The 14,355-nt window shown below is 40.3% G+C and overlaps 1 protein-coding gene across 1 annotated transcript in view; it reads right to left on the bottom strand.

Annotated features, from left to right (window-relative positions):
• LOC124795965 (trypsin-1-like) overlaps positions 1 to 8,329 on the bottom strand; it is a 53,811-nt gene extending 45,482 nt beyond the window's left edge. Inside the window, exons 1-2 of the mRNA XM_047260046.1 lie at positions 8,219 to 8,329; positions 2,908 to 3,241 (exon numbers count right to left, since the gene is read on the bottom strand). Of these exons, the coding sequence (XP_047116002.1) occupies positions 2,908 to 3,241; positions 8,219 to 8,329 (445 nt within the window). The remainder of the gene's footprint in view (positions 1 to 2,907; positions 3,242 to 8,218) is intronic.
• Positions 8,330 to 14,355: the final 6,026 nt, after the last annotated feature.

The raw sequence follows: 14,355 nt of genomic DNA, 5'->3' as shown, positions 1-14,355 counted from the left end.
GGATGTAACAACCGAGAATATTCTCTGCCTCTCGAATTCTTTTATTTTCAGCTATTACTGATTGTTCGTCATTGCGTCCATCGCCAAAATCACCCAGATACGCTATAAAAAAGTAACTGTAAGCAGTTTGAGGCCATTACTTCCGTTCAAGTCAAGCAATAATATTTTTGCGCGTGATTTTCAGAAATCGTAGGTTTACTGAAGTGTACAAGACTACTACTCTCAGCAGGCAGTATTTAGCCAAAACGTTTACCAATGCTGCTGCAATGTTCATGGATTCCATTAAAAGTCTCTGCATATCATTACACTTTCTAACTCAGAAAACACACGAGCGGACAAGGCAAAGAATGGAGGTTTCTGAGCCAAAAGAATTAATTTTTTTCACGGAGATCACTCTGCTATTTCCCAGCCACAGGATACTATCCTCCGTCGCAGGATCGAAGTACAGTTTGAAAGGGGGCTGTCCGATTTGCCACGACGATGTTCAGGAAGTTTTACTCATAAAGGAGAATGAAGTTGCGAATTTGATAATGTACTCAGTCTCTGTAGTATCGATATAACCATATTCTTAGTAAGCCTGTGTTTGCGACAACGATGTTGGTCAGAGAACAGCTGCAGTGTGTGTTGGACAGTCTGGGAATGTACTTGGTTTATAAAGGATGGAAGCTGGCATGCCATGTAGCAGAGACAGCAATATTTAAAAAGAATTTCGTAATAATAGTTTTGAGGTAAGGTATTGAGCAAATGAGGTTATGTTAATGGAAGAATGATAAATGTCAGCTTTTAAGATAATCCATTTTTTTAATATTTGTAACTGTGTAGCTTCTTATTGTTAGAACATTGTGGATGATTGAAGTTTGGTGTAGAAATTCTGTAACGTAGCATATGGCGTTGTCTTTTTAGTTGAAACAAGTGTCAAGGAAAGCAGTTACACACAGGAGAGTTATTTAGAAATTTTTGCTAACTTGTCTAGGTGTGAGAACTTTGTGAAAACGTGTACTGTTCTCATAGCTTCATGAAGCATAGTTTAGCTTGGAGTCCTTATTCTCATTTATAAGTCGTTAAGATTAGTTCCCATTTTAGTTTTTAGTTTCATGATTCTGTTTGCGCACTCGCATTGCACTTCGCGGGTTGTGTAATGAGAAGCATTTTATGAAAATTGGTAAGATACCGTCTCGCATTGCACTTGGGAACTACGGTAAATAAAATTTAATTGTTTGATGGTCACCTCATTGTTTCTAATGGCAACGAGTTACAGAGCAGAGGAGCTTTCGGTGCGCAGACGCAGACCAATTAATTTTGTCATCAAAGTTCAGGTCCACTGTAGGGCACAGTGACTGTCGGAGTGTATTTGTGAAAAAAGTATCATATTATTCAGATGCTTAATACAGTAGAAGATTTCAGGAATGTGCAACCTTGTGAATTTTTAAGGAGCTCTATCAGAAAGTCAGATGGATTAAATTTTACGTTCACTTGCTACGCAATAACGCTAACAGTCGTGATACAGTGACTGTTTGCAGGACTAAAGATAGAGATTAGCAATAATCAGGGCCAACATTTTAATCTGAGTCATTTTTTGCTGGTAGAGGGCACATACAAATTACATTAAAAATGGATTTCTTCCTTACAGAGGAATTGTTTGATGTATAGGCTAGTCAGGATTTCGCATCATGTAGCATGAGTTGACATATTTCCTCCTAAAATTAAATTTTCATATAGGTCTCCTGCCCTGCACCGAGATTTACGTATTTGAATTCTCAAAATAAATTTCACGCGTTCCTCAGATACCAGTTTGATACTTATGAACACGCATCTTAAAAATATGTAAGAAATCTTCACCTGTTGACCCGATCAGGATGCATAATTACATGTTAGTCTGCTGATTTTTGTAGTCGGATAAAGTTTTATTTTGCAACTATACATACTAAAATTTCAATTATACGCTCTGACTTAGCAGTTACTTCCAAGATATGTGAGACAACTGATGTAATTATACACTGTGTGCCTTTACAATAACACAGTTCACTTTGCATATTTATTACCAGGCAAACTTTAGTTAAGTTTTCTGAAGAACAATTAAAGTTTTGGGTATGAAGGAATAGAACTACTGTGTATTCTGTGCATCTTTGAACACCAATGTTACGGAAAGTACTTTATTCTCAATTTTCAACTACTAAAACACTACAGAGTGTAATGCAAGTGATATTCTTTCTTTTTATGCATTTTTAGTGTTATATTGTGCTTAGAATAAGTGACAGATGCTCTACAGACCTGTAATACTATAATACATTATTGCAACAGTCTTATACTTCCCGATGAAAATAACAATTGTTGTTTTGTAACTGGGCCACTGTTGTATAATATTATATTATAATTTATAGTGTATTACAAGATATGTATTTTGGATGCCGTCATATGGATGGGAAAGAGCTAGGTTTAAGAGGCTACTGCGAAACGTGGAGGAAGGGTAGGAGGAAGCCGAAAAAGTGGAGCGTCACCAACTACAAGAACCGCTACCTGTTGATGGGTGCGAGGAGTCTGACGGTGAAACTGCAGAGAGTGAACACGACACTGACTCGCATGAGGATGCCAGCGACGATGGTATCGACTGCCATATTAAATGTGACGACTTCTATGTCGGAACGGATGGGGCCACCAAGTGATGAAGAATCCCCCAGGCCCACAGAAGGTTAGGACCAGACGTTGGAACACCACAAAGAAGCTCCTGGACCGACGAGAAACGCAAGGAGGGCGAAGACTTTCAATTACACCAGTTATTGCCCGGATCATCGTCAACTGTACCAAAAAGAAAATAGCGATGCGTATCGAAAACTACAAGACAGATAGCCTGTGTGGGGAGACGGGCAAACCTGAGGTCATGGTTCTCCTAGTGCTTCTCGATCTAACTGGGGGATTCAAAGCTGGACGAAAGGAGCTTGCAAGCTTCTGAACCACCGATGGAAATGGTGTTGAGATCTTCCCCCTGACGATGACGGTGACTCGAGTCAGATTCCTCCTGTGATGTCTCAGGTTTCACGATCTCAGTACCCAACAGACTCGGAGGGAACAGTATAAGCTCTGTCCAATCCGTGAAGTCTTCTACCAGTCCAAGAGGAACTATCAGGACAGTTACATCTTCACTAGCAACATCACAATCGATGAGAAACTGGAGAAGTTCCGTGGCCGACGCATATTCATTTAATACCTCCTGACAAAGCCGGCCAGGTACAGCATCAAGGCCCTGTGGGAGTAAAAGGTGTTTTGCACCTCATGCATGGAGGTGTACATCGGAGAGCAACCTGATGGAGCTTTCCATGAGAGCAACTCCCCATCTGATGTGTGAACACTTCATAACCAAAATACCTGGATCTGGAAGTACACTGCTACGCAAGCACAAGATGACTCTGGTTGGAGCGGTTAGGAAAAACAGAAAAGGAACCCCACTGACCGCCCAGTCTGCTGCAGCATGTTCGGACTCAGTAATCAGATATCTTGGCGTCCTACTTTCTAAAAAAGTAGAAGGTTGTGATTCTTCTCTCCACCTTTCACCACTATGATCATATAGATGAATCGGCTGGGGACAAGAAGAAGCCTGAGGTGACTGCCCACTACAATAAGAGCAAAGGCAGTATCGACAGTTGTGCGAAACTCTTGAGGTGAGCCAAACTTGCAGAAGATGGTCACTCAGGAAGTTCTCCTCGATACTCAACGTCAGTGGAATCAATGCGCAATTAATCCGTCTCTGAAACTCGTCTCGGGTAACCTTTACACGTCCTCAGTTCCTCAAAACCTTCGCCCTCACCCTTCTTCGAGGGCAGCTTTACAAGCACCAGGATGCATCCAGGCACATTATAAAACGTTGCAGCAGCGCTTCAGGGACTGGGACTTCTTTCCTAGTTCCAGCAACCAAGCCGTCACACCTCCTCCCCCAAATATGGCGAAGAAGAATTCAATCAAGGTGTGGGATGTGCGGCCGCAAGAAGGACAGAAAGACGAACTATGTATGCAAAACCTGTAGTCAATACATTTGTCTCGCCGAACACATGATCTTCCTTTGTTATTACTGCGACCTTGAAGCTGAAGCACATGCCAGCTGACGGCAGGACTGTAGCGAAGGACGAACACAGATCTGTTTTTTCGTATAGTTCAATAATTGTCACCCAGTAAGTGTTCTTGGGTAGCAAATTCTGCCTCTCTAGCCTTAACTGATGGACACTGCTGTTCTAGACATTATATGTGAGTTTCAAACTGACTGTCTTGCCGTTACAACTGTGGAATTTCGGCCGTTTCAGTGAGTTCGCCTCTTGACAGGGTTGAACTCCTCATGAACATCTTGCTTAACCTGTTTAGTTTTCTCGTTTAAATCGGCCAAACCTTCCCCTCTAATTCTCTAATTCTTGGATGTTTAGTGTGTGTTGGTTTTATTATGTAAGCGCTAATGTGTTCATTGTCAAATGTTGTAAAGATACATGACTTGTTCATTGTAAAACGTTGTCAAAATACTTAATTTGTGCATTGTAAAATGTTCTAAAGCTAAAATAAAGTGTGAAAAAGAAACGAAACGTAATACAACGAAGTAGTAGTGATCTTGTACGGAACATCAATGAGGCAGGATAGATGTAGGCATTGGTGTGTACTGTACTGCACCTCACCTTTGTGTTGGTGGTATCCACCTTTCAAACTGAGAGTTAAAGATTTAGGTTTTGTATTGACCAGACGGATCCAATCTCCCCCATTGTTGGCGTAATGCTACAGATGGGAACAGTGATCTTTTGCAAGGTATTCTGAAGGTATTATTAGAGTCGGAACATCGAAGCTGTCGATGTTCTCCTGAATGGCTCTTCTCAGCTCAGCAACGGTTTTGAGATTATTGCTGCACATCTTGTCTTTAATATAGCTTCAAAAAAAGGAGTCACGGAGAATGTGGCGGACAATCGAGGCCAATGCCAGTGGCCTCTGGGAAACCTAGAGCAGAAATTCGGTCGTCAGAGTGCTCCTCCAGGACATCACTCTCCTGCTTCGACAGGATCGAGTTCCGTCTTGTATGAACCACATCGTGTTGAAATCATAGTTACTTTGGACAATGGGGATGAGATCATCTTCCAAAACCTTCACGTATCGTTGGGTAGTCACCGTACCATCAAGGAATATCGCACCGATTATTTCGTGACTGAACATTGCACACCTCGATCACGAAATGCAGGTTCTCAGCGCCACAAACGCACCAGTTTTGCTTATTGACGAACCCATCCAAATGAAAGTCAGCTTCGTCGCTAAAGCAAACCAACAGCTCATACTAATTCCCATCATACACCTCGGCCAACGGTGCAGTTTGAAATTCCTAACGCAAGCCGTTCAAAAGTTACGAAGATTTTATTTCATGTAGTTAAATAACGGTCACTCTGTAAATACAGTTACCAAACAGGTAGGCGAACTTTCTGTAACCGTGACCCAACTAGACAGCTGCGGAAAAAAATTCTGGTGTCACACTGCCTGTTCCGTTAGCCGATTTATAATGGATCAAATCAAATGACTTTCTCTTCAAAGTTTTAAACAGGAACAGTGACAGATGACCATTAATCAAGAGCACAAGTCTGTTGTAAAGAAAAAACTCGATGACCGATTATCGCCCACTGAACGGAAAATCAGTAACGGGAATGATGATACCGATTGCCATACTTTGTGTTTTAATACTCCTGACGAACTTTCTGATTTGTGCTATGTAGATGATCTGTAAAGTAAACACAGTGCGTTATGACAAGATAAAAAAATGTTCAAATGTGTGTGAAATCTTATGAGACTTAGCTGCCAAGATCATCAGTCCATAAGCTTACACACTACTTAACCTAAATTATCCTAAGGACTAATACACACACCCATGCCCGAGGGAGGACTCGAACCTCCGCCTATGACAAGATAGTGCGGATACCTCACACAGAGCGAAAAATATCTTATCCTCACACCAGAATGATTCATTTGATCACAAATTATTTCTTGCAGTTAGAAAGTTTAAAATTTTTCGAAATTGTCCTAATGACATGCAGGCCAAAGAATGGCTACATAAGTTCCAGTGTTGACTCCCAACTTCATGGTCAATTGGTCATAAAGTTGATTATGTATGTTGCTTTTTAGAATCTGTACCAGTCACAAGAACGAGAGCAGTCGTACAAGTAGGCCAAACGAAAGGTGAATTTTATCACGCATTCTTGTCGGCATACCGATCTGAAACAACACAAGACAGAGTCAAAAAGAGTATTATTGCGCTACAGGATTTTGAACAATCGGACTTTTGTAAACTGGTAGAATATTTTCAGCACATGATGCAAAAAAATTAATAACAATTCGTTTGACTAAACTACCGACACGCTTGCGACCCATTATTTTGGCTAACTGCTGCAAAGGTGACATTGACGCTTTTCAAAATTTACTGCAAGAATTCTAAGTTGAGGGTGAGGACTCGTGAAATAGATACAGAGACAGTAACGGACAGAATTTCCAGTCTATAAGCAGGAGATCACATTAGGAAAATAGGATACTATTGTGCAAATCCCAACAACAGATATGAACAGAATAATCAGTTTTCCAATATCTGTGAATCTGTGAATTACTGAACTGTAGGGCCTTCGTAGGGAAGTTGGTAGAGCGTCAGATCGTCCTACCAGGGGTGCTAAGTTCAAATCCCTGTGATAAAAATTTTGTTTACTGTATTGTGCATGAAAGCGTTATTTGGTACAACATGCTTAAGACATGTAAAAGGGCTGTTTGTAGTTTGCGACGATGTTCTCTTGGCAGTGTGCTTTCGCTCCGTTCCTTGAAAGTAGAAGATCTACAGGCTACATTTGCAGTTTCACACAATATACAATCAGAACAGAAAAATAAGAAAACAATTGCATCTTATGTTCGGAAGTTCAAATGGTTCAAATGGCTCTAAGCATTATGGGACTCAACACCTGAGGTCATCAGTTCCCTACACTTAGAACTACTTAAACCTAACTAACCTAAGGACATCACACACATCCATGTCCGAGGCAGGATTAGAGCCTGCGACCGTAGCAGCAACGCGTTTCCGGACTGAAGCGCCTATAACCGCTCGGTGACAGCGGTCGGCTGTCTGGAAGTAATAGTAATAATAACACTAATAATAATGCACATAAAGGGCGACCGCTGTGGCCGAGAGGTTCTAGGCGCTTTAGTCCGGAACCGCGCGACTGCTACGGTCGCAGTTTCGAATCCTGCCTCGGGCATGGATGTGTGTGATGTCCTTAGGTTAGGTTTAAGTAGTTCTAAGTTCTAGGGGACTGATGACCTCAGATGTTAAGTCCCATAGTCCTCAGAACCATTTGAACCAATAATGCACATAATAAAACTAACAGTCGTAATAATAAACAAACTAATAAGATGAATAATAAGAACATAAGGTTCAAAAATCAATGCAAACACTACCAGACAAATACACTCACACATACTGTCATTCACTCATCAACAAAAGCTTCACAATAATGGTTGCATACGAAGAAGTGTATGAAACAAATTACTTTCGTACACCAAACACATTTGATGAATCCGACATTTGGGCATCCATCCTGTAGGCTGCAGAGTGAAAGCTCGTGTCTGAAATGGAACTTAGTCGAAGTTTCAGAGGCTCTGAGTTCATCAACGGATTTAGCCACAATTAACCGTGACGGTGACAGTTATAGAAACTTGGAGAAGACAACTGATTGTATGTGAGGGACTGTAACTTAAGAACGTTATTCCATTGTTATAGGCAAATCTTTTCCGAAGAATCTCGAGCAGCAACGGACGTTTTACGAGTCATATGCTTGTACATTCTGAAGACATGAAGATCAAGTGGTTGAAAAATGGAAGTTTTGTTTGCTGAAATTATGTAGGTTATTTTGTGCGTGCAGGTCCTGAAGAACACTTGAGTATGTGTGTACCCTGTAAGAATCCAGCATTTGCAGAAGTTTCTCTCCACTGGTTTGTTCAACTATCACTTCTTGCAGAAATGTCCTGAACAGTTATTTCGTCATTTTTCCGGAGGAGAGAGAGTCGACGATTAAATCTGGTGCTGGGAACATGGACTGATGTGTATGAGTACTCAAAGAACGAGATTCGTGAAGGACCAAAAACAGCTTTGGAGCAATTTTACCCGTCTGTGGAAGCAATGAATAATTGTGTACGTATGCGTTTTCTTGTGAACGTACTGTACAACACCTACTCGTACAGTATCTGTAGAGCCTCTAGTTGCAAGAGTGCGGCCAACAGCCATCTCCTTTTTCAATCCACTTTCTTCGGCGTTGTAGATATCTGCCTCTGTATAGGCAGTCATGAGTGCACGAGATTCTTGTTATCATGTCTCTACCGTTTTCTGCATGTGGTTTCAGTTGTGACACATGTTCACTGCGCAAAAAGATTTGACTTTACGGCTTACAATATTGTTTTTACCGTTCCAGCTCAAGACACAAATGTCACGCGTGTCAAATCTTGTAAAATGTAAACGGCTTGCTTCTGTTGTAGCCCGCAATTTGATGTCTACATCGTAACTCGTCGATCTACCTGGCGATGGTGTTCGAAGGTCTCCATCACATGCATTGTAAAATGTTTGTACTTCTCCTTCACACACATTAATTGTCCACTTGCTCACTGCTGTTCCCATTCATACAACATACACCGTGCAAGGAAATATTTTGCGAAATCTTCTTTTCATTGCAGAATAGTGTGATGTGCCAATTTCTGGCTTGGCTTCGACTGCATTTTGATGTTAAGCCAATATCCGAGCATTTCAACTTCATAGTTTCTTGAGTAAGACACTACCATTTTCTCCTTCTGTGGTATTTCATCATTTCCATCGCCTGAGGAGCCTTCTAGTGACAATATCCAAGACATCAACTCTAGTCCATTCGCTTGGTCACAAATGAACGTTTCCGCTTTACCTGGTGTGCGCTCGTCAGTATCTAATGTTTCCTCCTCGATGACGTTCGACGCATTCGTTGATCATCTACGCCCAGTAGGAATGCCGCTCAGTTTCTCTCATCCTGAGTTATTTCCGTTGTCTAACATACCTAAAATTTGCTATGTAACAGTTCGACCGGACTGTCAATAACGTTCCATGGATTCATGTCGCACAACAACTGTAGGTGTTGCGTACAAACTGGTAGCAACTGCAGACCCATTTGTCTGTGTGCACAAACACGGGGCTCTAGCCATAACGTGCGCATCTGATGTACGGCAGCGGTGCCATCTCCAGTCTTTTATTATTACTATTACTATTATTATTATTATTATTATTATTCATACTTCTGCACGTGTGATGCAACTTTTCTAATTTTCCGATTCCTTACGTTTATTCCGTGAAACTGCAAATGCACTACTTGCTTCATCATGAATGGTGTCTGTTCTGTCCCACAAGTCCGACAGAACATCACACCTTTCTACACAAATTTACTCTACAGGTTTGCTACATTCAACTAACGAAGTGAAAGCAGACTGCCAAATGAACACTGCTACAAACTCCGAAAGTTCTTTTACACGCCAGGAAAATGTTCTCCCATATAAGAGTTTCACGCGTAAACTGTTAAAAGAAGTTGTCGTCTGCAGAGGTTCAAACGCAGGACATTTGGTATGAAGCTCAACCAACTCACTTACGAGAGATCTACAAAATGACTTCTCACAAATACGCTTTTCCTGTCCTTCGTAGTTCTGATGTTACTTTTAATTGCCGTTTACGAATATTCTACAAAACGACAGCACATAGCACGAAGTAAATAGGTCTTTGGGTTGATAATCTATCGACGTACAACGTTTGGTACCGAACTGAGTGTCTGACATCTGGAGGTATGAGTGTAAGAATATTATTTGCCTCTACGACTACAGCGAAGAATAAATGTATAACATAAACTTGAAAGTACGAGGGTAAGTTAATTATTATCCGCAGAGTAGTTATAAAATTTTATTGTAATCAAGTAGGAAACTTACAAGAACATCATTTTTCGACATAGTCTCCTTACGTTTCAACACACTTGGTCCATCGTTGTACAAGCTTTTTGAGGCCCTCATACAAGAAGGTTCTCGGTTGAGCTGCGAGCCAGGAATGCACCGTTTCTTTCACTGCTTCGTCCAAGGCTAATCGATGGCCCCTTAATGCCTGTTTGAGTGGGCCAAACAAGTGATAGATGGGGCAAGATCGGGACTATATGGAGGCTGATCCAGTACTTCAAATTTGAGTTTGTGGAGCGTTTCAGCAGTGCGGGCAGCAGTATGCGGACGAGCATTGTCGTGTAACAATACACCACCTTTTTACAGCAATCATCGGGGTTTGCTTCGAATGCAGGCTTTAGCCTGGCAATAAGCATCTCGCTGTAACGTGCACTGTTTATTGCTGCACCCCTTTCTCCACACTGTTCCAGTACTGGACCTTGTGACTCTCAAAAAACCGTAAGCACGAGTTTTGCTGCGGACTGTTGGGTCTTGAACTTTTTCTTGCACGGCGAATTTGGATGTTTCCATTCCATACTCTGCCGTTTGCTCTCCGGTTCGTAATGATGGATCCAAGTTTCGTCACCAGTAATGGTCCTCTCTAAGACGTTGTCCCCTTCATTACCAAAGGGATCCAAAATGTTTTTTGCTGATGTCCATGCGCGTTTGTTTATGTAACTGTGTGAGTTGTTTTGGGACCCATCTTGCACAAACTTTATGAAACCCAAGTCTGTTGTGGATGATTTTGTAGGCAGAACTGTGACTAATTTGGAGACGATGTGCCAATTCATCAATAGTTAATCGTCTGTCTAAGAGAATCATTTCACGTGAACGCTCAATGGTTTCTTTATTTGCAGTAGTTCGGCTCCTTCATAGTGTGTAACACTTGTGCGACCTTTTCGGAATTTTTCAATCCATTCGTAGACACTCTGTTGTGGCAAAATACTGTTCCCGTACTGTAGCGAAAGTCTTCGATGAACGTCGGCCGTTGATACCCTTCCAACCACAAAAAAAGGTTCACCGAACGTTGCTCTTCTTTGGTGGAAACAGACAGGGAGCTGCCATGATTAACAGCACGGCAGTAATAACGAAACTAACGTAGCAGATTGAAAATTGCAAATATATAACAACAAATAAACAAAGCATGCGTCATCAGCGTAAAACGACAGTACTACCAAAATAAACAAAAATATAACTAAATTGCCGATAATAATTGCCTCACCGTCGTAATTACGGATGGTATCATTCATAAACACGGAAAACCAAAAAAATGTTAATTCACTTACTAAATATCCTGTACGCACAGAGTGGATTGCTTTGCGGATGACGATTTGAGTGTTTGTCTGCTGATACGTCAGTCTTGTTGGTACGGACAGATTAGCTCAAACACATTAAAGATACGCAGGATCGTCAAAACGCTGTGACACGAGTGCGTTATGTAATAGGAGTAACTACACAGTACATACCATAACACAGGTTGGCTGAAAGGAATAGTAACACGGACCCAATCACACAAATCATAGTGAATGCCAGGAACTGCGTCTTCTTCTGTGACACTTATCCGTCTACGTATACATAATACCGCCGACATTTCTCCTGATGATAACAAAATAATCTAATCTGTTGTTATCAAAACTGATGATATTACGTACCACTAGGGAATCACAAGATCTTATTCCGTCTCGCAAAATCCTTGTTGGAAAACTTAACTTGCGTGTCACCTTGAAAGATCTGAGAGAGTGCTATTATAGCTATATGTATGTTACATTTTCTCGAATTTCAAACACAGTATAATGTTGTATGTATTGCAAAAGAAGACATTAATCGTCCGTTACTGTAAAAACGCACTTGCGTAGTTGTAATTTGCTTCAACTGATTATTTTCTGTGACAGACAGTGTTCTACTACAGCAAAAGAATTCTTCATTTACTACTGTAAATACTGTCATTTAAAGTAAATATTTATGCCACAAAATGAGAGAGACAAATAGGAAAGGAAATTGCCTCCACAGTACCATATTACACGTGGGACTCTTTGTTGAGTTATATGTCAAATTCAAATGTAATATCTTGTACTATCATTAATCCTACATCTTTAGTACTGTTATGATAACTTCTGCGGCGATCACTGAATTTGAAAAAATTCAGTCACTATTTAATACTTGACGTGTATTAGAACTACACAGATATTTGTAAAACTTTTATCCCAGCTCTGCTTTAACAGCTAGCTCGTAGGAATATTTGATACAGTGACAGAAATTATTCTCTAAGTTGTCAAATCGTATGTATGTATTAATTTAACGCCGCTGATATACGTCTTTTATTAGTGCGATTAACACGTACGCATGTAAACTCAAAAGCACTAATTGTAGGTTCAGTACTTTTTAAAGACAGAACAGCATATAATGTAATTTATCTGTGCCAGTCTTCTGTATACTGTCTCCAAAACTGCTTTTTTCGTCTCGGATAATGTAGTATTATTAGTAAACACGTTCCACATCACGTTTAGTCCAACTTACAACGAAAGATATTCGTGTTAACAATTAATTCTAGTGACCTTTAACCATTACAGCGTTCCCGTAGAAAGGAACTGCTGTTGCTGTTGTGGCTTTTGCGTTCAAAAACTGGTAGAAACTGCTAAACAAACGATACCCGTTAGCAATTTTTTTTTTTATTCCGACTAATTCCGCTTCAGCCTATGGTTTCATGTTTCATGTCTGATTCACAGTCACACGAACCAGTGGCTGAAGTTCCAGGCCGATGGAACCAAGAGCCCTACTTCATCAAATAAAATGTTGTTTCAGTTGAGAAACAAAGATTCTGATATTTAAGTATTGTTATTAAATGAAATATTCATTACCTATACGTTGTCGTGTAACAGCTCATCTAATTACTGAACAGAGAACAACTACGAACACAAAGTTTTATAAAGATGTATAATAATCTCTACAGCCTCATTAGATGACACTTTTGAAAGAGCTGCTGTATAAAAATTATTCCGAGCAGATTTCATCCCTAATGTGTTATATTTTTAAAATCAGAATGATAATAGTTCGGTACTGAAGCCTTAGGTATTTCTCTTATAAAAGTATCATGTTTTAGCGATGGCAAGCTACCAACTAATATGAATGAGACTTGGAGAAACAAAACAAACTAGTAATAAGCTGAAAAATTAAAATGAAATTAGTAACAACAAAATGCCTAGAATTCATTTTTATTCTTATAGTCAAAACCATTTATGTTTCCAACCAGTTATTGAAGATGACATAAATTTTCTGAAGAAGTTTACGTTAGGTAACTTTAAAATCATTTTCCGCAATTTATATCTCGAAACACATGTGCTTAATGAAAGTTTTGAGGAAAATCCTATTTAAATCTTCTGCATGATAAACTTAGTTTTAAGATTATGTACACTACGATAAAACGCATATTGCACTTTTCTTTAAAACACTTTAACTTTCGACACTTGAAAATGGAACCGCCCACTCTTTATCAATAAAACTTACACCCTAAGATGTTCGGATACTCGCACAGTCATAATATAATTTACAAAAACTGTGATTTCAGCCATAACTGAGCATCTTCAGGTGTACAAAGAGATTTTTTTCAGTACGTAGGCACACGACATGTAAGCAACCATATGATAACTAGTGTTAATTACAAAACCACATCAAAGATTACACAAAAGTGTAATAACATGCGCTAGTGCTCTGCTCTTAGGTATTCAGGTCTTCAAATAATTATATGACATAACAGTGATTGACTGATTAATTAATTGAGAAGGTGCATGGGATAAACGGCGAGGTCATCGGTCCCGCGATTCCGAAGTTGCTCACAGAAGAAATAAGGTCTGCTAGAAGTGGACGGACCCAGTCAGGGGCGTTAAATTATAAAATAATGAAGCTAAAACACACACAGTAGAATGTATAAAAGGTGAGACCAAATCTAAAAAATGGGAAAAAGGAAGGTGTTTCCTTGGGGGAGTGGTAATGGGGTCCCAGACCGAGAAGACATGAAGAAAGGTTCCAACCACAACCACCCTGCCCCTGCTTCGGGAGTGAAGCAAAACCTTATACCTGGAAATAAAAACCACTTTCAGCAAGGAAACTCAGAACCAGTTCAACCATCCGTGAATCATCTGCAAATATTAAATTTAAGGAATCTGGAAGACGATAGCATAAAGCGCCAAAAGAAGAGGACATTCACCACTATGTGGGATACCATCAGTCTGGCTCCACAACCACATTGTGGGGGTAGTTTGTTACGCAGTAGGAAACAATCGGTAAGCATAGTACAACTAATGCGTAGACGGCATAAAACAGCGAACTCCTTCCGAAACGAGCGGCAGGAAGAATGCCAAACTGCAGTACACTCCTTGACTG

This window comes from Schistocerca piceifrons, chromosome 4 (genome assembly GCF_021461385.2).
Source record: "Schistocerca piceifrons isolate TAMUIC-IGC-003096 chromosome 4, iqSchPice1.1, whole genome shotgun sequence".
Taxonomy (NCBI): Eukaryota; Metazoa; Arthropoda; class Insecta; order Orthoptera; family Acrididae; genus Schistocerca; species Schistocerca piceifrons.
Note: the sequence above shows the minus strand (reverse complement) of the source record. Positions and strands in the feature narration are given on the sequence as shown.